Here is a 27,129-nt window from a genome sequence, read left to right on the forward strand (position 1 = left end):
GCATGTGGCTCTGAAATAAAATTGAAAATGAAAATAAAACTATCATAGTTTCATTTATAAAAATTTTAAAGGATATTCACATAATGGTGATTATGTAAAAATATATTTATGGTTCTCGAATAATTTTTAAATTGTTGTGAGGGACATGATTGGGCTTTCCTGTGGTTGGCAAACTTTTGAGAAGGAACGTACCCAAAGAGCCACATATGGCTCGCGGGCCACAGTTTGCCAGCCCCTGGTCTAGGTGAATGTGATTCTTTAACCACGTGTGAGTAACAGGCTCCTTAGAGAATGTAATGAAAACTACGGACCCTCTGCACACATACACAATAAAATGCATACATATACAAAGATACATTTTTTTGATAGTCTTGAATTCATTGAAAAACCTACACAAGCTTTAGAACTCTGTTTCTAGATAATCTACCTATTTTGTGGATGAACAAACAGGTTTAAGAAGGTCAGCCACATGTTTCTGAAATTGTTGATGATGTCTATACATCAAGAATGTGTTTTGGAAAGTGTTTACTTTGTGGAATTTTCTGAATTCCTAGAAAACTATTCTAATTTCAAGACTTGCTCAGCAGCAAGTCAGTAATGATAAATATGTTCTAAGTATATTTAAGCATGGAAATAATTTAATATTTTTCTTATACATGTTTTTTGAAAGCTATTAAGATAAGTATTTTCTTATAAAATTTCTAAAATTATGTTAGTAATTTAAAATACAATAAATTTGCATAGAAATGTATCATTTGAGTACAAGATGAAAATGAATAATTAAAGTGAGATGACACTGAGTTGCAAATATAATCTCAACGTAAAATAATTATACGGTAGCATAATCAATATCTATGATTGTGAATTGCTTTTTCTACCTGTAAAATTAAGTAGTTACAACAATATAGAGCTATATTATGGTTACTTGTCCCAATAACAGTTCTATAAGGAAATACATTTTTGTAACTCCTCTGTTTTTGAAGATGTGGAAACTGAGTTTTAACGTTTAATGACTTGGTAATGAACTTATAGCTATTAAGTAACAGACTCAGAGCCCATTAGAGGTCTTCTGATTCTGAACCTACCAGTTCTGCATGGTTTTCACAGACATGCCTGGAGAGAATCACATGGATGCAGAAAACACGTTCCAGCAGCTGAGAGAGTCACCAAACACATTTGGTGCGTGCGTGGTCTTTATTTTAAAGCCTGCCACTTGCTTCCTCAGGCTTACATTGTTTCACTTTGCAGAGCTCTGAAGGCCAAAGCTTACATAAGTAATTCAAAATGATTCTTAGCTTTCATTTCACTTTTAATCCATGACCCTAACTCTTGTATTGTGTTTCACCTCATTTTATTCCAATACTATAGCTAAGATTAGTTTGGCTTTAAAGAAAAGAGCTTAACTGTATTATCTAAACACAGGTTATGTTAAAAAATATTACATAAAATTTTTGATATACGGAATACTTTAGCCTGACAATATAGTTGTAAATTTCACTAGAAAATTACAAATAAAGAGGTTACCATTGCCTGTATTTAAGAATATATTTGAATAAAAAATGTAGAAGTACAATTCTAAAAAATACCTTTGAGAAAATAACTAATACAATACAATAAATGCGTGGTACATTTACTGGTGATTAACACATTAGTAATACTTCTGAGATTACATTTTTAAAGGGATCTTCTCCCTTCTACAGAATGTGTGTTTATGGTGGCAGCTTTAATGCCGTTTCTTGCTGTGCAGTTCAATACAGTATGTTTTTAGGTGGTTGGTTGAGGGTTTTTTCGTTATGCATGTCAATGGAGATAAGTGTTTTAATTACTTTTTTAATGTCTGTGCTTTTGTATTTTTCTCTTCTCTTCCCTTTTATTTCCTGCTGTTGAGATTACTGCCTCATCTGCACAGCAGGTGGCTGTTGCAAATTTGTTTTCTTTGTAAGCCTGGTAGATTTATTTTGTAATATAACTGTTCCTTTTTAGTATTTTATTATTAATGATTTCTTTACTTTGGAATATAGTATACTTAGATAGTCCTAAATAGTAATTTCCTAACACCATGTAAGAATTCCAATCGTTAAGAAAAAAAGCCTTTGCCTGAAGCATAGTGGAGTTTCTTTGCTTCACAATGTGAGGATTAAAATGTAAGGAAATTGTTTTATAGCAAAAACCAAAAGAAAATGAGAAACAGAGAAAAGAGAAGGGAGGGAAATAAAGAGAACAGGCCCAAGAGGTAAAGCACACTTTCATAAATAATACCCAAAATCAAGGGATAGGTAGAATTTTGTGAAGGTAATAAGAAATTACATTAGTATATCTTTTCTATTGATAGAAGAGGGATTTTAATAAGATCTTATGTTGATATTAAAATTAAATTTTAATTATTAAAATAACCTGCTAATTATAGGAAACTGGAATATTACAAAAATACAAAGAAAAATACTTTATATATATATATATATATATTTTTTTTTTTTTTGTCCAAGATTTTGCTGTTTTGGTTGTTTTATATGTCCCTTTATATAAAAAGAACAGTAGATAAGATGGTTCCTGAGTATAGAAATCATTTGTCAGAAAAGTAAAATACACTCAAGGATATTTTGTCCAACTTGTATTTCTTGGAAATGAATTTATTAATGAAAATAAAGTCTATATGTTTTTCCAAATGTATAAAGGAAGTAGAAATTATGAGACCAAAAATGAATAGTGAATCATGTTCTCATTTTGTTATGTGAAATTACTAGATATTTTATTACAGATAAAAAAAATCCTCTAGAAGGATTTTAACTACTTATATTCATTTATTTCATATGTATTACACTTGTTAATAGACTGCTTTCTTAAAATGTTTATATTGTTTCTTGTCTGTACATATTCTAAATTAGAGCTTGGTATTAAGTATACCAATGATCTCATTGGTATGATAGAACTTGTGCATATTTTCTACATGAAGTCATAAAAGTGAACTGAAATAGATTTTTAAGTTAACTTTGTAGGAATTGTCATCTTTGGTTATTTTATTCTACTCCAATTCTCTTTATTGTTTAAAAAAGATTTTTATTAAAATATAGTTAACATACAATACTATATTAGTTTCAGGAGTACACCATAACTATTCAACATTTATATATCTAAAGAAGTGATCACAATGATAAGTCCAGCAACCATCTGACACCATACCAGGCTATCACAATATTATTGACTATATTCCCTATGCTGTACATTACATCCCCATGACTTGTTTGTTTTATATCTGGAAATTTGAACAGCTTATTCCCTTTTATGTTTACCCCCTTTTTAATTTTTCAATTATAGTTGACATTTAATATTATTTTATATTAAATTCAGGTGTACTGCATAGTAGTTAGACATAATTTAAGAAGTGATACTCCTGACTAGTCTTGTACCAGCCTGGCACTATATACAGTTATTATCATATTATTGACTATATTCCCTATGTTTTACTTTACATCCACATGACCGTTTTGTAACTACTAATTTGTATTTCTTAATGCCGTCATCTTTTTCAGCCTGCCCTCCAACCCCCCTCCCATCTATCGCTCCAATATATCTAGTACCCATCTGACACCATACATGGTTATTACAATATTATTGACTGTATTCCTTATGCTATACCCTACATCTCCATGGCTACTGTGTAACAACCAATTTGTACTTCTTATCCCCATTCCCTTTTTCTCCAATGCTTTTCAAATTTCACTGTTTTATAAATTAAATACAAAAACAAGACCTTCGTTCAGCATTTATTAGATTTTCTAAATTGTGTGAGTGTTCCTCTGTTGGCTCTGGACTTCATTATTATATGTTTCTGTGCTGAAAAATATCTTATATAATGGGGAAAACTATAATTTGAGATGGTGGCCCCATTCATAACATTTTTTAAGTCTTCATCTTGTTATGCTCTAACCAGTTATGTGATACACACCATTAATGCATGTGGTCACATTGAGAAAGAGACTAGACAGCAGTTATACGAAACAGATGTTTAATGGGGATTTGAAAAATCAATGAAATGAATACTACTGTGATGTATGGTGATCTGATTTCATGTGTGTTATATCGAATCACTCTATTCTTCCTGAATTCAGTCTGAACCCTCAGAACTAAATATATTTACAGTGGGGTGTTGGGGAAAAGATGGGGAGTTGTATTGAGAAAAGAATCACAATAGGGCATCATTGATGTATTCTCTTTCTAATCAATACGTAGATCCTGGAACGATAACCCAGATGGCACTATTATCTCTTGGAAATAAGATACAAATCCTTTGAATCTTATAAGTGATCTTTAAGTGACAGGTGCAAAACTTTATAATCCATTGTGGAATTATGGAGTGCTTAGGCCCTTGAAAGGAATATTTTACTTCTATATTGTAATCACAACTGTTTGGACTTGATATAAGAAAAGTTTGCCTATTCTAATAAGTATTAAACAAATATATTAATAGGTACATATAGTTATGATTTTATACCTACAGTTACACACCTTATATACACCTATTTAAAGGGCTTCTTATTATTAATTGCAATATCTTCTTTTTTTTAAAGTGTGTACTATTCATCTTTTTATTGTGTAAATATTTTCCATAGTTTTTATATTTTGCCCAAGACAGTAAAAATGACTTATATTTGAATGTTGTTTTAGATTTACCAGATTGTTTTTATCTTCCTAATTTTCAGAACTACCCCATATGTCAAGCAGGGCTATCTTCATTCCAAAATCAAGGAATTTCAGAGCCACTTTAATAAGTAATTTTACCCAAGTACAGCTAGAAGCAGGGTGCGGAGGAATGAGACTAAGAACCCAGTTCTCCAGACTGCTAGGTCAGTGCTCTCTGAGGCATGATATTACTCTACTCCAGTTTGAATGATGCATTGAACTTTAGAGGGTCTTAATCTTGCTATTTTCCTGATCTTGAAGCACATATGGTTTGAGGCCATTCTAGTCTATCCAATGAATGAGGTTAGAACACCCTTGTCTGACCACAGGCTTTCATTTAAGCCAAAATGCTAAGTTTCATGGACTCTGATACCAATCTGTCCAACACTGACACTTAAACTGGTAACCATATTAATTGTGTATATCGTGAGTTAGATGAACATTTAATTTATGTCTACCCAAGTATGTCATCTCATTAAGTCAAACAAAGGCTTTTAGGGAGAGAATGTGAATAGAAGGAAACATTTATTTCAGATCTATGCAAAGAGCTTTACATACATGGTTTCCATTTTGTTTTCTTAACAATACTGTGATGAGACTGCTGATGCTCAGAAAGAATAATTGCTCGCCCAAGGTCATAATAGCTAGTAAATGCTAGAACTAGAATTTTAATGCAGAAAGTCTGACTTCAGAGGTTTTATTCTTATTCAGTACACTCTATTTACAAATAGCTATTGAAATAAGTCAGTTGGCACAAAGAAGTTTTAAAAAGATTTAATAAACAAAGCTCAGGAAAAACAGTGGTTACCCAGGGACATTTCTTCAGCAAAGACACAGGTGGATAGCTGTGATTGGTAGCCCGGTGCCTTTCACGAGCATATGTTTAATGAATCGATCTTGAATCTCCACATGTTCATGTTCGTCCTCATGCAGCACCGTTCCCCAACCCAGGCTTAGAAAATGAGGACTGCGGTCACAAACTATGCTTTCTTCTTTGAGGAGAAAGTGAGATCTCAGATACGAACATTCTTGGAAAAGTGAAAAGCGTTGGCCATTTGCTACATTTTGCTGTGCTCAGGCAATAAACTTGAGCATAATGACATAAGCAGTGGGATTTTGTCTACTAACATCTTCTTAAGGAAAAAGCACAAGTGTGAAATAACAGGGATCAGTGTACCTAAACAAGAGAGGTCAGTATACTAGAGCATTGACCCTTTCTGTACGTCACCATCTTTTGCCAGGAACGTAAAGCAGCCTCTCGGAGTTATGTGCTGTCTTCTCCACTTCGGTGGCAATTGTGAGGCTGTCTCCAGTGACAGGTCTATCTGATCACTGTCTTTCCCATGACGGCTTAGCTGGGATTCATGTGGATGCGTCCAAGACGGAGCAGCATCACACAAATGCTTGCTCGTTCCATTAATGCTGAATAAGCGACTCAGTAAGGTAACACAGGCACAGATTATAAAACCTGAGAAACTCTTAAACATGCCTGACCATAGTTATGAACACCGCCTTAAGAGCTTATTCCTTCTCTATTACTTACTAGATGATAACATGAAACAGAATATTTAATATCTTGTTAACGTTAATAAAGTGTGCACAACTTAATATGAGCACAAAGAATTTACTGTATACCCTGCTGTTATTTATTCTGTAGTTGTTCCAGAGGGAGGTGCTTTGGAAACAAAGCAGAGATATGTATTTCAAAGACTGTGAAGTAATGAAAAATAACTAGCAGATGACCAAAGGGAATGCACTGAAGAAGGAAAACATTTCAGAAAGGAATTTACTAGAGAAAATAATCACAAAACAAAGATGCAGCCTGGAGAAGCAGCCAGTCTTTTTGTTGCCTGCCACTCGACTGGAACCTGCCACAGAAACATTCTGTGTTGTATGCGTATCGGTAGCCTCCCTGCGAAACTTAATACAAAAATGTTGGATGATTAATCTAGGTCACTTGTTACATAGCATCACATTATAACAGGGCTTAATTATAACCTTGTACATGAAGAAGGCAGCATTTTGAAGTTGCAGCATATGGTCTACAGCCAGACTGTCCAGTTTAGAGAGCCTGCCACTTGTTCTGTGATCTGCGGCAAAGTTCCTTCAAATTCATGTCCCTCAGTTATCTTATATCTAAAGTGTGGATAATAATATGAATTGTCTTGTAGAATCATTTTGAGAATTAAATGAGGTAATACATTAAAAAAAATCACCTATATGCCAGGCATTTAGAACAGTGCCTATAACTAATCAATAAATGTTAAATTAGATTTTCTATAATAAAAGCAAACTTTATTTATTTTTTAATTATTATTATTTGTTTTGGAGAACTTGAAAATGATCATTTTTCAGTAGTTATTAAGGAGATATTCCTTTGTATAAGAACATGCTGAAACACCAAAACCATTTTAAATATTCTAGAGGAACAAAAACTATATGGATTTCTTGAAAAATAAAAAACACTATACATATGCCACACTGAGCTGTTTTGTTTGTCAAATCTTTGTCAATTTCTCTTTATTCATAAACGTTCTTCTTCTCACTTAAGGTGAATTAAAAAGTCATTTCAGTGTCATTTTGAAATCCTCCTAGTATAGACACATACCTTATTTATTAATATGCCACCTACTCTCAGGGAGATCTTCCTTTGATAGATGGGTGTTTGCAAGTTTCATTATCTGTCATATTTCACTTAAAGTTGCTTAATTTTTCTTTTTTTTGTAGTACTTTGTTTAAATTTGCTAAGGTTTAATACTTTACTTTGATTTAAGCTTTTTTCTTTCCTTAATGTAAGATGTGAAAATTGATAAACTACAGAATAAGTAAACTTATCTTAATAGCTAATGTTTAGCTATATATATATATCTCCTAATGGTTTGCTTCTCTGAAGAACCCTAAAACAGTTCCTTAATCTTTTATCATATATATATATATATGTGTGTATATATATATATATATATATATATATATATATATATATATATATTCAAGGAATTGTCTTATGCAATTGTGGGAGCTAGCAAATTTGAAATCTGTAAACCAGGCCAGCAGACAAAAACAAAGAGAATTTCTTCTTCCTCAGGGAAACCTCAGGTTCAGTCTTCAGGTCACTGGGCTGATTGGATGAGGCCTAGCCAGATTTTGAGGTAATCTCCTTTACATGAAGTCAACTGCTTGTAGATGTTAACTACATCTTACATTTTATATGCCTTCACAACAATACCTAGATTATTGTTTGATCAGATAATTTGACACTGTAGCCTAGCCAAGTGCACAATAAAACTAACCATCACAGAATTTACACAGATCACAGAACAGGTAAATGGGAGAGAAAAACTCACACTGAAGCCTGTCAGATAACGAAGGCCCTGGTCTTAATCACCCACAACCGTCATGATTGGTGGAAAACAGGGCACTATGCCAGCTGGGCCAGACGACTGAGGAGTCTCTGAGGAGAGCTACAGATAGGTGACTGTCCTAGGGCAAAGGGGTGACCTGTCAGGAGTGGGGGGGCGGGGAAAGGGCTCCATGGACCTTGGAAATCAAAAAGTGTGAAAAAACTGAAAGTGTGCATGACCTGGGGTGTGGCTAAGTAGGCTGCAAAGATAACCCAGTGGTGATCCTGTCCAGTCACTGGCTCCTCCTTCCTGTCCTGGAAGCCAGTATCCATAGGTCAGAGCAGCTAACTGGTGCCCTCTTGAACATTTATAGGGAGGATCTGACCCAGGAAATGTTAAATTCATTATAGTGATAAATACAGAATAGGGTGAAGCACAGGAAACTCAAGTTTTCCTTATCAGTGTCTTGTTCCAAGTGAAAAAATGAAATTTAAATTTTACCAAAGCTTTTTTCTTGTGAAATAATCCTTCCAAGAGAGGAAACGTCATCTCTGGGGGCCTGGTGGTCTGTTTAATAAGAATGCCTTGTATTTCTTCAGTAAATTCTTTTAGCAGTGGGTCTACGGAAAATTATCACAGATGTAAAGCTCCCTCTCTGCCTTACTAACTATGACAAGTAGTGAAACAGCTCAAAATAGGAGTTAGTAAAGGAAGAATTTCAGACTTTATTGCTAATAACTGTGGAACTCTTATCCACCACTTACATTCTGTGTCTTGTTTTTGATCTTCCTTAGAGGTTTTTGCTTATCATATCACCTTGAAATTGCATAGCACTTCAGGCTGTTTTTCTTGTTCGTGGTTTTTTAACAGGAAAATGAGGAGCTACAGGACATATGCTGTCTCTATAGTAGAGTAATATGAAGGAGAAACAATTCCTTATTTAAATCTTAATATGTGACATATGTGTATGTTGATTTGACTAATCAAGTGTAGCTTAAACTCTGGTTATTTTTAAATAGATTTCAAGAAAAAATGTTTTATCATTAGAGTCTTCAAGTTCATGTTCAGCTATTTTTATGTAACTGTAACCACTCCCTACCCCAGGCTTTCTAAAAGAATTACATAAATAAGCATACATTTATGTAATAGCTTTCTTGTTACAAATATACCTAAGGAATATTCCTCTAAGTCAGAAAATGAAGAAATAGCCTATCCCCATTTCTTCAAAGCAAAGGCAAGACAAATGACTTGTCTAATCCTCTTAGATAATTAAAATAATTTAAAAAATAAATGGTCTGAAAATAATCTATAAGGACAGGGCAGTCTTCTGGGGGAGGGGATTGAGGGAGTGCTAGACAGGGACGAAAAATGTTTGATTTCATTTGAAGAGACTGCAGTAGTTTACTGCTGGTTGCACACTCAATCCACATGTGCCTTCAGCTTTCAGATCAGATATGGTACCTGTCATCTCATATGACAAAAGTCATCCTGGGGCCATGCTTATTACTCTATGTGTCCACTGGCAACTCCACATAGGACTTCATTTAAATATAAAATAAACTCCTATCTCTCTAGAATGGCTCACTGGTAGAATGAGTTTGGGACAGTAAAATAAAATTAGACTATACATTTCCCCTAGCCCTTATGAAATTGAGATAGATTAATTATCCACTTTCCTGTGGTGAGGTGATTGCTATCAGATTCGCTTTGTTTATACTTTGAAATAAATTTAGTCTGCTATTCATTTTCTTTTCAAAGTTTTGGCACTTATTTCCTAGTTATGTAGTTGACATGTGCATGTAGTAGAAAATTTGAATCTTGAGATTATCATGCTAAGCGAAATAAGTCAGAAAAAGTCGAGAACCATATGACTTCACTCATACGTAGAATATAAAACTGAAAGCAACAATGAACAAGACAGACAAGCAAACAAAACAGTCATAGACACAGACAACACTTTAGTGGTTGCCAGAGGGTAAAGATGGGAGTGGTAGATGAGGATAATGGGGTCAAATATGTGGTGAAAGAAGAACTGATTCTGGGTAATGAACACATAATGCAATATATAGAGGATGTATTATAGAATTGTACACTTAAAACCTGTATAATTTTACTAACCAATGTCGCCCAATAAATTTAATAAAATTAAAAAAAAAATTCGGAAAAAAGGAAATAATAAAAAATAGAATATATGTCTTTCTACAACCAGAAATGATCACTGTTCGGATTATATAGTTTATATATTCTTTTTTTACAAAACTTGACTCATACTATACAGTTTTGTATCCTGCTAGTTCATTTAGAACTGTATTTTGACTATCATCTGATACCACATTTTTCAAATATTTGTTTTAATGGCCGCATTTTGTTTTGTTGTCTTTTTCTTTTTTAAATTAAGACTGATTCATTCTTTTGGCATATTGGTATCCCTCCATTTTTATTTTTTCTATCTCTATTTTTTTTTTAATTTTTGCTTTAACCATTTTTGACATTAAACCTTTATTTTCATGTCTTGGTGTTTCCTTAGGATAGACCAGTTCTCTAGAAATCAAGCACCAGAGTGTATATCTGCCAAAGGAGTATAACAAACCCCATCTCTGCCCTTGCCACGTAGTCTAATTTTCTTAAATTTCTTTATTTATTAGTTGAGGGGAAATCATATCTCATTGTTTTAATTTGCAGTTCTTAAATTACTAATATAGTTAAGATTTTTGGTGCTTATACGCTATATTTTTTCGTACTCAAATTTTTGTTAATGCTTTGTTTATGCTTCAATTGAAAAGGTGATCTTCTTGAAACTGAGAAACTTCTTTATATAGTAAGGACATTTTGTTTGCTAAAATACTCTCCTGGTGAATCATTTGCCTTTTATTTATTTTTTTTTAAATTTTTGAAATGTAGAAGTAGCTGAATTTTTGCACTAAAATATCATTTTTCTTTTTTTAGAACAATCTTCCATATTCAGAAACTAGATAAATGTTTCCATGGTTTTTTTAGTTTTTGTGATGAACTTTTTATATTCAGCATTTAATACATCAGGATCTTACTTGTACGTATGACATGAGGAAATAATATAACCTGATCTTCCCCTTAACACTATATATATATATATATATATATGTATACATATATACATATATATATATATGTATATATATATATATATATGTGTGTGTGTGTGTGTGTGTCCATGTTTCTGTATATGTATATGTGTACATGAAGGTATGATTTATCACATGTGCTTAGTTATATATTAAAGGTATACTCTGAGGTCTGTTACATTGTATTATGTGCATTCCTTTATGTTGATTTGTTATAGGTTTTTTTCCTCTAAGAGCTACATTATTTTAATGATTGCAGCTTTCTACTTTTTTTTATTTTTTTAATGTCCAATAGGAAAAGTTATTTCTCTTGCTAATAATATTTTATACATTTTTATTACTTAGGTTTGCCAGAACCCAATAAAGACCACATCTTTCAAGGCCTGACACAAGACCAGGGGTTTTATACATCCAAAGACTTTTTGCCACTTATAGCCAAAGGCAGTAAAGCAGGTATAACATATTGTCTTTTATTCTTAATGTTGCTTATGTTGTTATATGTACTGTAAATTTATTTGAAATTCAGGCTCAGTAGAACATTGTTCAGATCTCAGATTGATCCTTTTATAACACCATTATAAAGGAAAGGAAAAAAAATTTAAAAAGGCCTGATATCACAGTTTGCCAGAATCATCTATTTGTTCATTCTTCCAATCAAACATCATCATAAGGATTTTTCATTGTATTATATACAGGTCTAAACTGCATCATGAAAATTTGCTTCAAAGTAATGGAGTTGTAAACAAACACTGGAAGATGTTTTTAAAAGGCAGGAACTTCAATTTGGGAAATATTGTATTTAATTTTTTTTAAGATTTAAAAGTGGACAAAGTATCATCTAGTGACTTGTGTCCAAGCAGGCAGAAAGATTCAGTTTCTTCTGGAAAAGCAAATTTATGAAGTAACAATAAAACACTTTGATAGACGCCCCAGTACATAGTTTCTGCACAACATCACTTCATAGACCCCCAGGAACAACAACCCGAAGCAAAACCTGTTATGTTTTGACTGGACTGGAGCCATTGTTTTAGTGAACAAAGAAGCTGTAATATATTCTCCAAAGCCAGATCATCTAAATCCTTTAAACATATATATATATATATATATATATATATATATATATATATATATATATATATATATATATATATATATATATATGTATTTTTTTAAAATTCTATTCTGGCATGTAATTACACACGGAAGAGATAAGCACTTAAATTTTTCTCCCATAATTAAGAAAAAAAAGTAACTTTCTCTATGAGATTATTCTATAGAGGTTGATGGCTAAGGATGTGTACCATCCCTCCACCTTCCTCCTTCCAGGAAAACGGGGTGCATGTATGCCTGAAACCCTTTCCAAGGAAGCTCAGAGTACATATAACATATATTTGAGAATTACAGAGGGCCAATCATGTAATTCCAAGTGCAGACTCTTCCAAGCAAAATGGTTACACATTGGAAACTGCAGGCCTATGCTATCCGTGGTGCCATTTCAAAAATTATAGTAATTTATCTTATCAACAGTTTTATTTAATCTGATAATAGACTGCCACTTAACCCATAGAGAACACGTGCATTTTATTTTTTTACACAGATTTTTATATGGACATCAAATCTTCATGTAGATGCTCTTGAGAAATGGATTCTTAGAAAGTCATTCTTTTATTGCTCAGTTTTATAAACAAAATGATGGAAAATGGTAAAAGGGAGAAAGTTTTATTTGCCATTTTAAAAAATAGTTAATTTTAATAATTCTAATTTATTATATAATAATAACAATGATTAAATAATTCTTCAGTTACATAAAGAACACTTATTCGGCATGTTAATTTTCAAAGTTTACTAGATATAATATATAGCCGGGATATATGTTAGAAATCTTATAAGATAATAGCTAAGTAACAAATTTTCATAAAATGTTGTGAGTGATTAGCCCAGATCATAAGGACCACTTTTGTTCTTCTAACAAACAGAAAGCTAATGATGCCAAGTTAAAAATAAACATCATCGCTCTGCCAAACAGAGTTTTAATTGATTAATTCCAGTTTGTTATGACCTAAATACTTCAAAATGTGTTGCAGCTATCCTCCTAGAAGGGAAAAAGAGTTAAAGGTACTGACTATGAAATTATATATATGAGCATATTTTTAAAATGGGAATAAAACTGTCTTTCAATGAAGCAGAATAATTTGATAGTGACACTCCGTCCTGGAAAACTGCAAGATGCAATTTTACACTGCTTTGAGTACAAGTATCTTTTGAGCTGTCATGCAGAAATGGTTTCTCTACTTGAAAATGGGGTTTTCCTTTCATCATCCAGGAATGTGCGCCTGTCACTCTTCATTGCCGTCCATACGGGGAGCCGTGATTGTTCTCGGAGCTGGAGACACTGCTTTCGACTGTGCAACATCCGCTTTACGTTGTGGAGCCCGCCGCGTGTTCATCGTCTTCAGAAAAGGCTTTGTTAATATCCGAGCTGTCCCTGAGGAGGTAAAATAGAACCATCGGAAAATACGGGGTTGTAATGCAACAGATTTCAGGAGATGAAACTGTTAATGTGCAGCCTCCTAGTTTACATTATTAGAATGTTCTTGGAATTGTGCTGCAAATTTAAACATTTCTGGGCTAACCAGAGTTGTTTTTCTAATTCAGACATTCAAAGTAAAAGACAATTATTTTAAAATACTGATTTGGATAAAATGAGAAATTTATCTTTATCGATACATAAGTGCTCCTTATTCTCAGTGTTAATATCTTTCAAATATGCTTAACTAGTAACAGTGGAATGTGCTAAATCTTCCATATCCTGAACAATAGGTACTCTTTTCAAAATGTATTGATATTAGGCAAAAGCAATAATCACAGGCATTAAAAAATTTCCATAAGCTAAATTTACAAGCTGCAAAGATACATACCTTGGTCACATTTACTATCAATTCATTCTGCTGTGAAGCCAATAGAACAAAGAAATTGCAGTTTATTTTTTTAAAAGAACTCTACTATAAGCATTATTTAGAATTAATAATTAGTTAACTTACTGAACATGACAGGTTTAAAATCATTTCATTCTCACAGGTGACTGGTGACTAATCTTGGGTGAAGCATCAGCTGGGTTCGTGTACCACAGACTTCTCAAATTTCCATGCTAATACAGAAGCTAATGCCTTACAAAAGATATTAGTTCTGAGAACAAGAACTAAATGTATTTATAGAAAGACAAATTTCTCATTTTATCCAAATCAGTATTATGAATTTGATTTGCTTTAGAATGCCTGAACACATTTTGAGACTCTAGACTAGGCAAGAATTTTAACAGTCGTCAATAGGTAATTTGTCACATATAGATTAACTACATTAGAGATGAATTTCAATAAATATCAGAATCACACTGGTTCGTGACTGAGCTTCAAATGTCAACTTTGTACTCTTGACTTTTTTTCATGCAGTTTACCTTTTCAGACTTTTCTCAAAATCCAGAGGGAGATGATCTTATAGGAGTTTTTTCTGGGGTTTTAGGCATCAATCAGTACAGTGTCATCGTGGTATAAGTAACAGGAAAGCAACCATACTGTAGTTAAGTGACTTGCTTAAGATGAAATAATACAGGGGTTAATTTTGTCTTTGTATCCCCATGCATGTCAGAAGACCTCAGCAGATAATAAGTACACTTTACACATGGCGCCCATTGTGCTAGGCAGGAGAAGAAAAAAGTGACCGGGAGAGATGACCCTGCTCTCACGGAGTGCACGGTTTTAAGAACATATAAATGATATGGTTTCTTCTAAGCTAATAATAAAGAAACATCCAAACATTTGTTCTAGCTTTAATTAAGCCTCAGGTCCACTCGAATTCTACTAAACTCTGTGGCAACCATGAGACCTGGGGTCCCATGGACTGATTGCCTCCTCTCAGCACTGTGGTACCCATGGTTGAGTCCACTGAGCTCTGGCCTTCTGACTGAGCTGTGCCTGGACTCTGATCCTTTCCTTCCTGTAATCCAGTCACATTAACGATTAGCTCCTCTTTCAGCCAGCCCCTGACTAGCCGCCTTACTTCTGACACAACCCCTCTTAAAATAGAACTCAGATCTTGGTGCTTCCCTGCTCAAAACAGTATAATGGTTTCCTCTTTCACACAGTAGAAACTAAGGATCTTATGAAAGCCTATAAGACCTTATAGAAAGTGTTCAACAAATAATTGTGGAATGAATGTTATCTGGAAGAAATCAGCATCCAAGCCTTCTAGTGTTAAAAGGGCTAATACTTTCCAACTTGGATCAGTGTTTCAGCTGATCCTTTGAAGGATCATTTGGTCATTTTAGGCAGAATTCCTCAGCATGAGAAGCAATAATAAATATCGTATTATCAGAATGTGCATAGATTTCAGAGTTGGGTCACTGGCCAGTGTTTATGCTTTTTTAGGGCTGGGGCTTTCAGTGGTTGTAGAAATTCCCTGTTTATCCCTCATGACGATTTTGTGTACATCAAAAAAGGGGCCCATGACATGGCAGTGCTAACACTTAGGAAATTGCAAGGTCAGGAGGAGGTCCAATTGCATGTATCTAATTCAGGATAGGGTTTTTGAAAGAAAACTTTTTTTAATAATTGTTTTATTTTTGAATGAGTTGACATAGAATATTATATTAATTTCAGGTGTACACCATGGTAATTAGACATTTATATAATTTACCAGCCTGAATATGTTCAATCTCATCTAGGGCAAACTTTTAACAGATAGGAGGAATTTAATATCATGCCTGATTTCTTTTGTATTTCTTTTATTCCCCCTATTCGCTGTACCCCCAACACACACAGCTGCAACCATTCTTGGTTTCTTTAAAGTCAGTGAAGTTTGAGAAACAGGAGCATTTAGAGTTTTTCTCAAATATGTATACTGTTTCATGGGTTTGGACTCTTGGATGCAATGTTGGAATAACGTGATTTGTCTGTTGGTAAAAGGCCTTACCGTTAGGCGTGTCAGCATGTGTATATCCAAGGCTGAAGTCTCATTCTCAGATGGTTTTTGAGGGAGGCAAATGCAGAACAATATACAGTTTTCTCATCCGTTAGTGACAACTGTGGATTATTACAAAGGCCAGTTACATTAACATGGAATTGTTTGAGACTGTGTACATTGCATGGTTGGTAACGAAGAACAATATGATTGAACCCAAAAATGTTTTCATCTACAAAGTTAGGAGGCGCCACCCAGTAGATTTTGCAGAGACAACCACATCCTGTTTCTCTAATGCGAGGTTCTCAAACTTTCATTTGCATCAAAATCACCTGGGGCACTCATAAAACACAGAGTTTCTGATGCAGCCGGTCTGGGATGGGCCTGAGAATTTGCATTTTTAACAAGTTCCCTGGTGAGGCTGAGCCTGCCAGTCCCGTGCTCTATGGTATCATAGATGTAGTTTCCAGCTCTCTAATTAGAGCCATCAGCAGTGGGCTGTGTGGGGGCACTCTCCATCTTAGTTAAGAAAGCATTCATGCTACAGGATATAGGTTTGATGAAATGAAGATACGGAGGCATCATCAGCATATTGATGTGATTCTGATTCCAAATGTCTTTCAGTCTCCCTTGTGGCCTCACACACATGCTAAACAGGATGCTACTGACAAACTCATGCTTCTCAGCTGTGGGTCCTTAGGGAAAGCAGCCAATCACTCAGCACTATCCGCTAAGAAGATGAGGGAACTCTGTTAATAATTCCCTGCAGGACTTTCTGCAAGCTTAAATAGGTGAGATTAAATTTCACAGGATAACAGAATCCCCCCCAAAAGCTGGTATTAAAAGCTGTTGACAGATCAGATAGACCTGCAAAAATGCTTTAGGCAGTTGGGAATCCCTAAAAGGAAGCATTGAAGGTCAGGACTCAACAGTCCCACTTGAGTGGATCGTGTATGGGTAAGGTTGGGGAAGGACTTCGTACTTTGTATTAATTATTACCGAGAAGAATATGGTACAAAATTGTTTTAATAGCATAATCCGACACACAAAGAATATTTCAAGAATCTGCTGTTCACATATTCAATTGCCCAAATACCAGCAAAACATGGTATGTCTTTACATCTGCTATATTTTAAAGGGGCTCTCTGTACTTCTCACTCACTATTATTATTTGTGCAAATGGTAACTACTTTAACTTTGATAAGCCTGTTTCCACATATTTATCATTCAGAGGTCAACTGTTCTGATAATTACTGCTACTTTATTATTTTTAATAACAAAAATAACAGTACCAGATTGCCTCGTCTGTTAGTCACCAATTTCTTCATCTGTTACTGCAATTCTGAAATAATACATCTTCATGTGAGAGAATGGGCCTTTTAATAGAATCCTTCTGGTACCACAGGACCTAGTCTATAAAGACCATGCATGTGGCATGATGTGTACTTCTCCCCACTCACTTTTTTTTTTTTTTTTAGAAATCTGTGCTGTTTTTTATTACCTAAATGATATCAACTTTGACATACCCCTAGAGTTTCTGGTTTGGAAAATGGCAAAAAAAAAAATTGAAATTGAGTACATATAGTTACATAGGAAATGTTTTGTAGATTTTCTTTAGAACCTTGACCTGAGTAAGTGAGTTAGTATAGAAATTGGTTTCAATTGGTAAATTTTAATTAATAAAAACTAGCATTTTCCACCCCTACAAACTCACATTTAACATATATTAACAAATATCAGGTTAAAGCAAGGAACTAAATTTTAACCAGCACAAAATGTCTATGTATTTTTCTTTTTAAATATTTTAATTAAAATATGGCTAGCATAAAATATTATAATAGTTTCAGGTGTGCACCATAGTAACTTAACATTTATATACCTAAAGAAGTGATCCCCATGATAAGTGCAGCAACCATCTGACACCGTAACCTGCTGTCACAATGTTATTGACTATATTCTCCGTGCTGTACATTGCATCCCCATGACTTATTTTATAACTGCAAATTCAGACCTCTTATTCCCCTTCATCTTTTTCCCCCTTTGTAAATTTTTCAATTACAATTGACATTCAGTATAATTTTATATTAATTTCAGGTGTAGAGCACAGTGGTTAGACATTTATATAATTTAAGATGTGATCCCCCTGACTAGTCTAGTGCTCACCTGGCACTATACATAGTTACTACCATATTATTGACTATATTCCCTGTGCTTTGCTTTACATCCCCATAACTATTTTGTAACTACCAGTTTGTACTTCTTAATCCCTTCACTTTTTTCTCCTTGCCCCCCAGCGCCCCTCCCATCTATCACCCTGATAAGTCTAGTACCCATCTGACACTGTACGTAGTTATTACAATATTATTAACTATATTCCTTATGCTATACCCTACACTGCCTTTGTAACAACCAATTTGTACTTCTTAACCCCTTCCCCTTTCTACTCACTCCCAAGCCCCGCTCCCATCTGTCAACTATCAAAATGTTCTCTGCATCTATAAGGTTGTTTCTGTTTTCTTTGTTTATTTTGTTCTTTAGATTCCACACATAAGCAAAATCACATTGCATCTGCCTTTCTCTGTTTGACATACTCCACTCAGCACAATACCATCCAGCCACTGCAGATGGCAAGAACCCATTACCTTCCCTGGCCAAGCAATGTTCCATTGTATATATGAGTATGTACCATCTTCTTGTTATCTATTCATCCATTGACCGACACCCAAGCTGCCTCCACATCTTGGCCATTGTAAACAATGCTGCATTTAACATATGGATGCACACATCCTTTTGAAGTAGCATTATGGCTTTCTTGGGATAAATAACCAGAAGTGAGATTACTGGGTCCTTCTTTGTCTCTTGTTATAGCCTTTGTTTTAAATTCTGTTTTGTCTGGTAGAAGTATTGCTACCCAGCTTTTTTTGTTTGTGTTTTTCCATTTTCATGAGGTATCTTGTTTCATCCCTTTCCTTTTAGTCTGTGTCTGTCTTTCTATCTGAAGTGCATCTCTTGTAGGCAGCATATGTAAGGGTCTTCTTTTCTTTTCCAGGTTCTTCAAGTGTGTTTCTTGTGTAGGCTCTGTGTGCCATCCTGTTGTAGTTGAGCCTTGTTTTTTGTTTACATGTCAGTGGGAGGGACTGACCCTTGGGCTCACTGGTTGTGAGGACTGGCTGTGACTACAGTGGAGGAGCTGTTGTGCATGGGCTGACCCTACAGAGCAGCATTTGCTTTAGCAAGATTCTGGTTCCTGCCCCATCTGCCCTTTAGGTGTGTTGTCCTTAGAGGTGGCTGGGTGATGCTCCGACTTGGTCCGATGCTGGCCACTGGGTGGCAAGTCCAAGACCTCCTGGAAGGGGCCCCACGACAGGCCGAATTCAAAAGCAACTTGTGTATTGCTCAGCACCACTTGGCATAAGGGAAAAGTAATCAGTAGATGGCCCCCACCTGCACTAGGCTTCGAGGTGCCTTGAGAGGCCAAGCTATGCACTGAGGCTGACCTGGGCTTGGGGCTCCTCAGCAAGATGTACAGGACACGCTGAAGCCAGATGCTGCTGGTTTGGGTTTTGTGAAGCTTTAAGAGATTTTAGGAAAGTCTGCAGTATGATCCAAGACAGGTAGTTTGTATGGAAAAGCCCCTGGAAGTGCCCAAAAGTTGGGTTGGGCATGGTCTCAGGGAATCACCAGGACGGGGCGAATAAAAGATGTTAGCTAGGTTGATGAAGACTCGGATATGGTGGCTGCCTAAGTCTGCATACCGGGAGAGGGGTGGGCTCAACAAGGAAACAGTGGATTCTGCCAGCATTTCTGAGAGAAAGCTGCCCCTCCAGACCTTGCCCTGAAATCAGATAGCTCAGTTCCTCCTCTTATGTCCCTAGCACCTTTCAACTTGCTGCCCCAGTGTTGGAGCTCAGAGTGAGTGAGTCTGTCAGTGTGTAAGCCTGTGCTCGATCCCTTTAAGAGTACCACCTGGGAGTGCAGCAGCCCTCTCTCTTACTCAGCCACAATCTCGCTGGTTTTCACAGGACCCCTGGGTTGGAGGTCCTGGTATGGGGCTGGGACTCCTGGCTCCTCTGTGGGGAACCTCTGAAGCCATATATTCTTCCTGATTTTTAACAGTCACACTCGGGTGTGAGAACAGACTTTACCGCATCTCTGTGCCTCCTATCAGTCTCAAGGCGACTTCTTCTATATGTCCTTAGTTGTAGGATTTCTTTTCAGCTAGACTTCAGGTGATTCTTCATGGTTGTTTTGTAGTTTAGTTGTAATTTTGATGTAGTCATGCGAGGAGGTGAGCAGTATGTACTTACTTTGCCATTTTGACTGGAAATCCCCTCTCACATTTTTAATATCAAATGATCATTTTAAAGTTATATCCATACTTTTCTCATCTACATCGTGCTGGCTAAACATGCATTTTCCCCACCAGTAACTGATGCTTTCTAGTTTTTATTTAATTTTAAGAAATATGAACCTGGGACAATTTTTAGAAAATAACCTCTGTAAGCTCACAAATTTAATTTTGCTTAGTAAGGGTAATGCTTATAGCAGATTTTCAACATTTGGCACCTGCACATCATTTGAGTTGGTGTTCCTCACAGGGAGTAATCAGAGACCTGTTAGCATGATTGGCGATTCAAAGATACCTGCAAATAAATAAACATATACAGTTGCCCCCAGGCACACAATGTTAATTAATAGATATGAAGTACATCTTCAGTACTTTATGATGACATGGGGACATTTGTCATCATATGTGTACATTTTTGAAAAGTGTGACAATTCAGTGTAGTATGAGAAGGTAGAATAGAATAGTTGAAAATGAGAGAACTAAAAGTTAGAGTACTTGGTTCTAGGTGACATACTCTAGTCTGAGTCTACCCAAAGTTTCTTTTATTCCCCAAATTCTGTACTTTGAACATTCAGAGAGAGATATGTGAATGACATGGAATCTAGACAGGAAGGCTCTGTCTTCTCATTAAATGACAGCAGCTCTATATTGAACATTTTGGCAATATCTATAAATATTACACTTGAAACAATTGCAACTAGTGTATCTCTAGCCAGTTGGTGAGGTAAAATCTGCTGCCTTCAGGACATGGATATCAAAGAAGCTGACAAGTGAAGTTGTCAGAATTCTACACTACATGTGATAATTCAGATGGTGAGTAGAAAAAAAAAAGGACTAAATAGGCCAGAAGCCAACAAAAGCCTCTGCCCATCCAACGTTATATATTTTAACAGCTTAACTATTTTCAAAACTTCCAAGGTGGTGGCGATATCGTGTTGACCAGAAATATCTGTAGAGCTGAAAAGTATTAACCTTTAAAAGGTTTACCAATCATTTATATACATATGTGTGTGTGCATATATATATATATATATATATATATATGTAAATATCATATAATATATTTATAAATTATATGTTATATAATATACTAGGTCTGCCAGTTAAGTTCGCAAACCCATCCTAGAAAAAGTGCTACATACCTGATTGCTAAATATCACTACAGTCACCTTCAAAGTACTCCCCTTGGGAAGCTATGCACTGATGCCAGTGCCTAGGCCACCCTTCAAAGCAATTTTGGGACTCTTTTTCTGGAATGGCCATCAGAGCTGTCATCGTATTACCCTTGATGTCCTGAATGTCATCAAAATGTCTTCCTTTCATATTGCCTTTACCTTTGGGTAAAGAAAGAAGTCATTGGGGGCCAGATCAGGTGAGTAGGGAGGGTGTTCCAATACAAATTTGTTTACTGGCCAAAAACTCCCTCACAGCCAGTGCCATGTGAGCTGGTGCATAGTCGTGATGCAAGAGCCATGAATTGTTGGCAAAAAGTTCAGATCGTTTTCATCTTTGTCGCATAGCCCTTTCTGCACTTCCAAATAATAAACTAGGTTAACTATTTGCCTGGTTAGGACAAATTCATAATGAATAACCCCTCTGATATCAAAAAAGGTTAGCAACATCATTTTGACTATTGATTTGGACTAATGGAACTTTCTTGGTGTTGAAGAATTGGCTGACTTCCATTGTGCACTTTGACACTTTGATACACCCATGTTTCATCACCAGTGATAACACAGCCCAAAACATCATCTTGCCACTCCAAAAGGTCTTGGGAAACTTTGATTGTTTTTTGCTTTTGTTTATCAGTGAGCTCCTTCGGGACCAATTTTGCACACACCTTCCTCATGCCAAGATTTTCAGTTAAGATTTTCCTAACGGTTTCTCTATCAATGTTTACTTGGTCTGTTATGCTTCTCACAATCAGTTGAGGATTTTGTCGAATTTTTGCAATGTGTTCATCAGTTCTGCTCATTACTGGTGCTCTGATCTCTCTTTGTTAATGACACATTCTCTCCCCTCAGAAAAACTTTTAATCCATTTGTACACTGCCGTTTTCTTCATGGCATTATCCCCATAAACTTGGACTTACATGTCCCCAATTTCACTTCCACTTTTGCCCAAGAAATTTAATGTTTGTTCATTGCTCTAATTTAAGCTCAGACATTCTCATGACAGCACACAAAAACACACAGCAATAATGAATGCCACTCAGCAAGACACCGCCACACATCAACTCGAACACAACTATGAGACACTGATATACCAAGGTTATGAAACCTTACCAAACTGTTTGTACAATACTGCCAATGTAAGCGCACAGTGGCAAGTTCACAAACTTAATTGTCAAGCCCCATAAGTTTGCGAACTTGTTGCAACAATGTTGCTAACCTTTTTTGATATCAGAGGACTTATTCATCATGAATTTGTACCAACTGGAAAAACAGTTAACCAAATTTACTATTTGGAAGTGCAGAAAAGGCTGTGTGAAAAAGTTAGACAACCTGAACTTTTCACCAACAATTCATGACTCACAACAATACACCAGCTCATGTGGCACTGGCTGTGAGGGAATTTTTAGCCAGTAAACAAATAACTGTATTGGAACACCCTCCCTACTCACCTGATCTGGCCCCCAATGAATTCTTTCTTTACCCAAAGGTAAAGGCAATATTGAAAGGAAGACATTTTGATGACATTCAGTACATCAAGGGTAATACGATGACAGCTCTGATGGCCATTCCAGAAAAATTTCTAAAATTGCTTTGAAAGGTGGACTAGGCACTGGCGTCAGTGCATAGCTTCCTAAGGGGAGTACTTCAAAGGTGACTGTAGTGATATTCAGCAATGAGATATGTAGCACTTTTTCTAGGATGAGTTCGTGAACTTAATTGTCAGACCTCATATACACATTTATACACACAAATTTATCAACAATGAACATTTTAAAATTGGTATTGAGTCATTATCAAGCATTATTAAATAATGATATGTTGTTATTACTCTTAACTTTCATATGAAAGTTAGAAACCCCTCGTCCATGAATAATATTCACCACAGTTTTCCAATGTATTATTTCCTTGTCTCATAAACTGAAAACATTAAAAAGTTGTCTGTTTGTATATATATATATATATTTTTTTTTTACAATACACATGTTGGTTATGCTGCATACAATTCAAAACATAAAAATAAATGCAAGCCACACACGAATTAATGAATTAATGTAAAAACAAGAATTGCGATTCTTTCTAAAAGTGATTTTTTTCTTTTAAAAAGTTGAACTCATCCTTTAAGTTCTGCTCCAAATGTCATTTTCTCTTTGAAGGCTTCCTTAGTTCTTTCCCAATTAACCTCTCCCTCCTGTGAGATCTGATAGCTCTTTATGCTTCCTGTGTTATGGTACTGATCACATAGGGTAGTTGTTACTTTATATTCATCCTACAAATTAAAATGCAAGCTCCTTCAATTGGATTGACCCATTCAGCTTGGTCTCTGACTCAAAGTATAGAACAGTGCTGATCGAACGCAACAGATCAGTGAAGGGTGTTGAATAAATAAATATTTTAGGGCGTTGGAAACCTAGGAAGAATTTAAATGAATATCAAATGTTGAACATATATAATTTATGTGTATATACATATGTACCTAAAAATTACTTCCACTAGCTTTAAAATAAATTATTTTATTTTTAATTTAAATGTTTAAAAGTATCATTTAATTATATTACAATATCAACCTAACATTAAAAGATTGAAGAAAAGTTAATTATTTGTGGTCTATAGCCTCTTAAAAGATAGCTGAAAATTTCTTATAAAAGGGAGAGGAGAAATATAACCAAGCAATATATAAAGAGTGAAAATTAATAAAAGGTTGTAAGAATTAGAGAGGATTAGCAGGTTGCATAAAAAGACAGAGGATTCTGATTTGTACAGGGTTTGTATTAAGAGGTATTTCAAGATTGACGAAGCTACTGCAAATGCACAAAAGTTATGCAGATAATTTTGTCAGATACTCCACCAGCAACCAGAAATGCTTGATTGAAGCTAAATTTAAGATGAGTAATAAGAGCTATTTAGATTTAAGAAAATGTTATTAATATAAAATAACTAGTATTTTAAAATGGTCCTTTCTTGTTAGAAAATATATATTTTATGATACCTGTGCAAAGGCATTGTGAACCTCTAAGATATTTCATGCATTGGCATTCCTGGTATTTGAAACTCAGTAGTAACACAATAAAATAGCTAAGGGGAAACTGTATTTATCCAATGTGTTGTATAACTCTCATAAGGAGAAATGTTTGTATCTCTTCAAGATTCTGCAATTTTAAGAGTGTAACATGATAAGAAACCAAAAGGTTGTAACACCATAGCAGGTACTAAAAGAAGGAAGCACAACTTGTGGTTTCAGCAAACTTTTTTGCCCAAGAAAAGAATAATTGCAGAATCAGCTTGTCTATTTCAGAGAGTAGGAAGCATATCAAAATTGTGCTGCATTCCACCACTGACTGTGAGTCTGTGTAAACCGAAAAGTACAAAATATATTAAGAACTGTTTAGTAAATTAAAAAAGATGAGATCAAGTTGGATGGGCAGAAATTACTACCTCTTTTTTTATTCTTCTTTATTTCCTCAGTAACACAGATAAGCTGATGATTGGATTGTAAAATCAAACTCACATGAATTAGAGATATAATCTACATTAAGCTTTTTGAATAATTTCAAGGATACCAGTAAATAAGTGCCAGGTAAAAAAGGAGATGTGTGGGATCAGGAATACCATTCTCCAGGTCCCATTTTGCTGCATCAGGACGGGCTTTAACCCAGATTAATGTGTGATTAATCTCCAACATAAGGTGCTCTGTCGCTTACACAGAAGGAAGCTGTTTCAACCATGAAACATCTTCAGTGTATATTCAGATAGTTATATAGTTTATACACATGACTCTTTACAGAGAGCCATGCTCCATAAATCCATAGTTTTCAGGTTTGTTTACTGTAACACTCCTAGACAAGAGGTATATCTTGCCAAAAGCACCACTCCACAGATAAGGGCTCTCCCAAGTGCAAATGCTGCTATACATGTTTACAAGGGGATTTAACCCAATCACTTCCCTTCCTTCTTCCTAGAGATAGACTCCTTTACTCGCCTATCCCTTCCATCACAAAAGAAAGACAATGTATTTCTTACCAGAACTTCCCAGTAATAGTTCTTTCCTAGTAACAATTCCTATGCATCCTTCAAGATGAGTTTACACAGACGTATCTTTTCCAGGCTCGCCTTTCTTGACCTGCAGCGCTGCTGCATAAAATGCCCTTTAATGTATCCTTAGGGTGCAGTGTTTATATGTTACCACACTGAATATAATTGCTGATTTGTCTGCCTGTATGAGATTTTTAAAAGCAGGAATTATTGTATTAATCATAGCACCTAGCACCATTAATAGGTACTTAATAAATGTTTGGTAAATTTGTGAATGAATGGGACTTGTAATTATGAATGTTTCTGGTACATCCAATAATTTAACAGTGATGAAGTGAAAGATAATATTTCCCAGGATTATCAGTGGCCAAAGCAGACTACCAAACAATTTTGATTTGAAATACCATTTTTGAGGTCCTTGTATTCATGTAGAATGATAACTTGTTAAGTATGTAGGTATTAGAGGATAATATTTACAAAGAATATTGTTTCTCAAACTTTGACATATTAGAATTTAATGTATGCTGGTTTTAAGCTCTGCTCATTATAGTTTATAACCTATGCTTACTTTGCCTATATGCAATCTAAAAATGAGTTGACATCATGTTTTTAATTATAGTAAATTAAGTTGTTTCATAATTTCCACAGTATGATTCCTGTAATATTAATCAGACCAAATCACCACATTCCATAAAGTTAATCATTAAAATAGATGATCATTATTGCATGCAATAGCACTCTATTTTTATTTCACTCAGCTACAACGACAAATCTTCCATGAATATGGAGGTAAAAATCAAAGCTACGAAGAATATGTTTTTCACTTTCCTCATGTGGTGTGAAAAGGAAGTAACAATTTGATTTCTTGAACCTCAAAAATAGAAATTTATAGATGCTTTCTCCTTTATTCCCTTGAGCTATTATTGATGGAGATAATACCAAGGGAAATTGTTTGTTTGTGTAATGTACCAGTTGTCCCTCTTGAGAACAGGTGCCATCAAACAAATAAATAAATATGTGTGTCCTGAGAACAAGTGTTCATATACCTAAAGCACAGAGTTGCTAATCATTAATGATTTTTTTTTATCATTTTTTAGTTTCAGGTATACAAAGCATTGTAATAGTTAGACATTTACACCCCTCACAAAGTGATAACCACCCCCCAAGCTACTACCCCGCTGACATCATGGATAGCTGTTGCAATACCATTGACTCTATTCTCTATGCTGTACTCCACATCCCTTGGCTATATATACAGAGGGTCCCAAAAAAAATATATACACATTTTAAGAAAGGAAAACTATATTAAAATTATGCTGATGGTAACCACTTTGAGCGCCTCTTGTAATTGCAGATGTCAAACATGACTTGTATTCATCTTTTGTTATCAGTATATATTGACTATTACAATTTTAATAGTTTTTTCCTTTCTTAAAATGTGTATACTTTTTTTGGCACCGTGTGTGTGTGTGTATGTGTGTGTGTGTGTGTGTGTGTGT

The 27,129-nt window shown here is 35.0% G+C and overlaps 1 protein-coding gene across 1 annotated transcript in view; it reads left to right on the forward strand.

Annotated features, from left to right (window-relative positions):
- DPYD (dihydropyrimidine dehydrogenase) overlaps nt 1-27,129 on the forward strand; it is an 870,205-nt gene that overhangs the window by 351,576 nt on the left and 491,500 nt on the right. The window contains exons 12-13 of the mRNA XM_019648865.1: nt 11,468-11,575; nt 13,446-13,615. Of these exons, the coding sequence (XP_019504410.1) occupies nt 11,468-11,575; nt 13,446-13,615 (278 nt within the window). The remainder of the gene's footprint in view (nt 1-11,467; nt 11,576-13,445; nt 13,616-27,129) is intronic.

The sequence above is a fragment of the Hipposideros armiger genome, unplaced genomic scaffold, assembly GCF_001890085.2.
Source record: "Hipposideros armiger isolate ML-2016 unplaced genomic scaffold, ASM189008v1 scaffold_127, whole genome shotgun sequence".
Taxonomy (NCBI): Eukaryota; Metazoa; Chordata; class Mammalia; order Chiroptera; family Hipposideridae; genus Hipposideros; species Hipposideros armiger.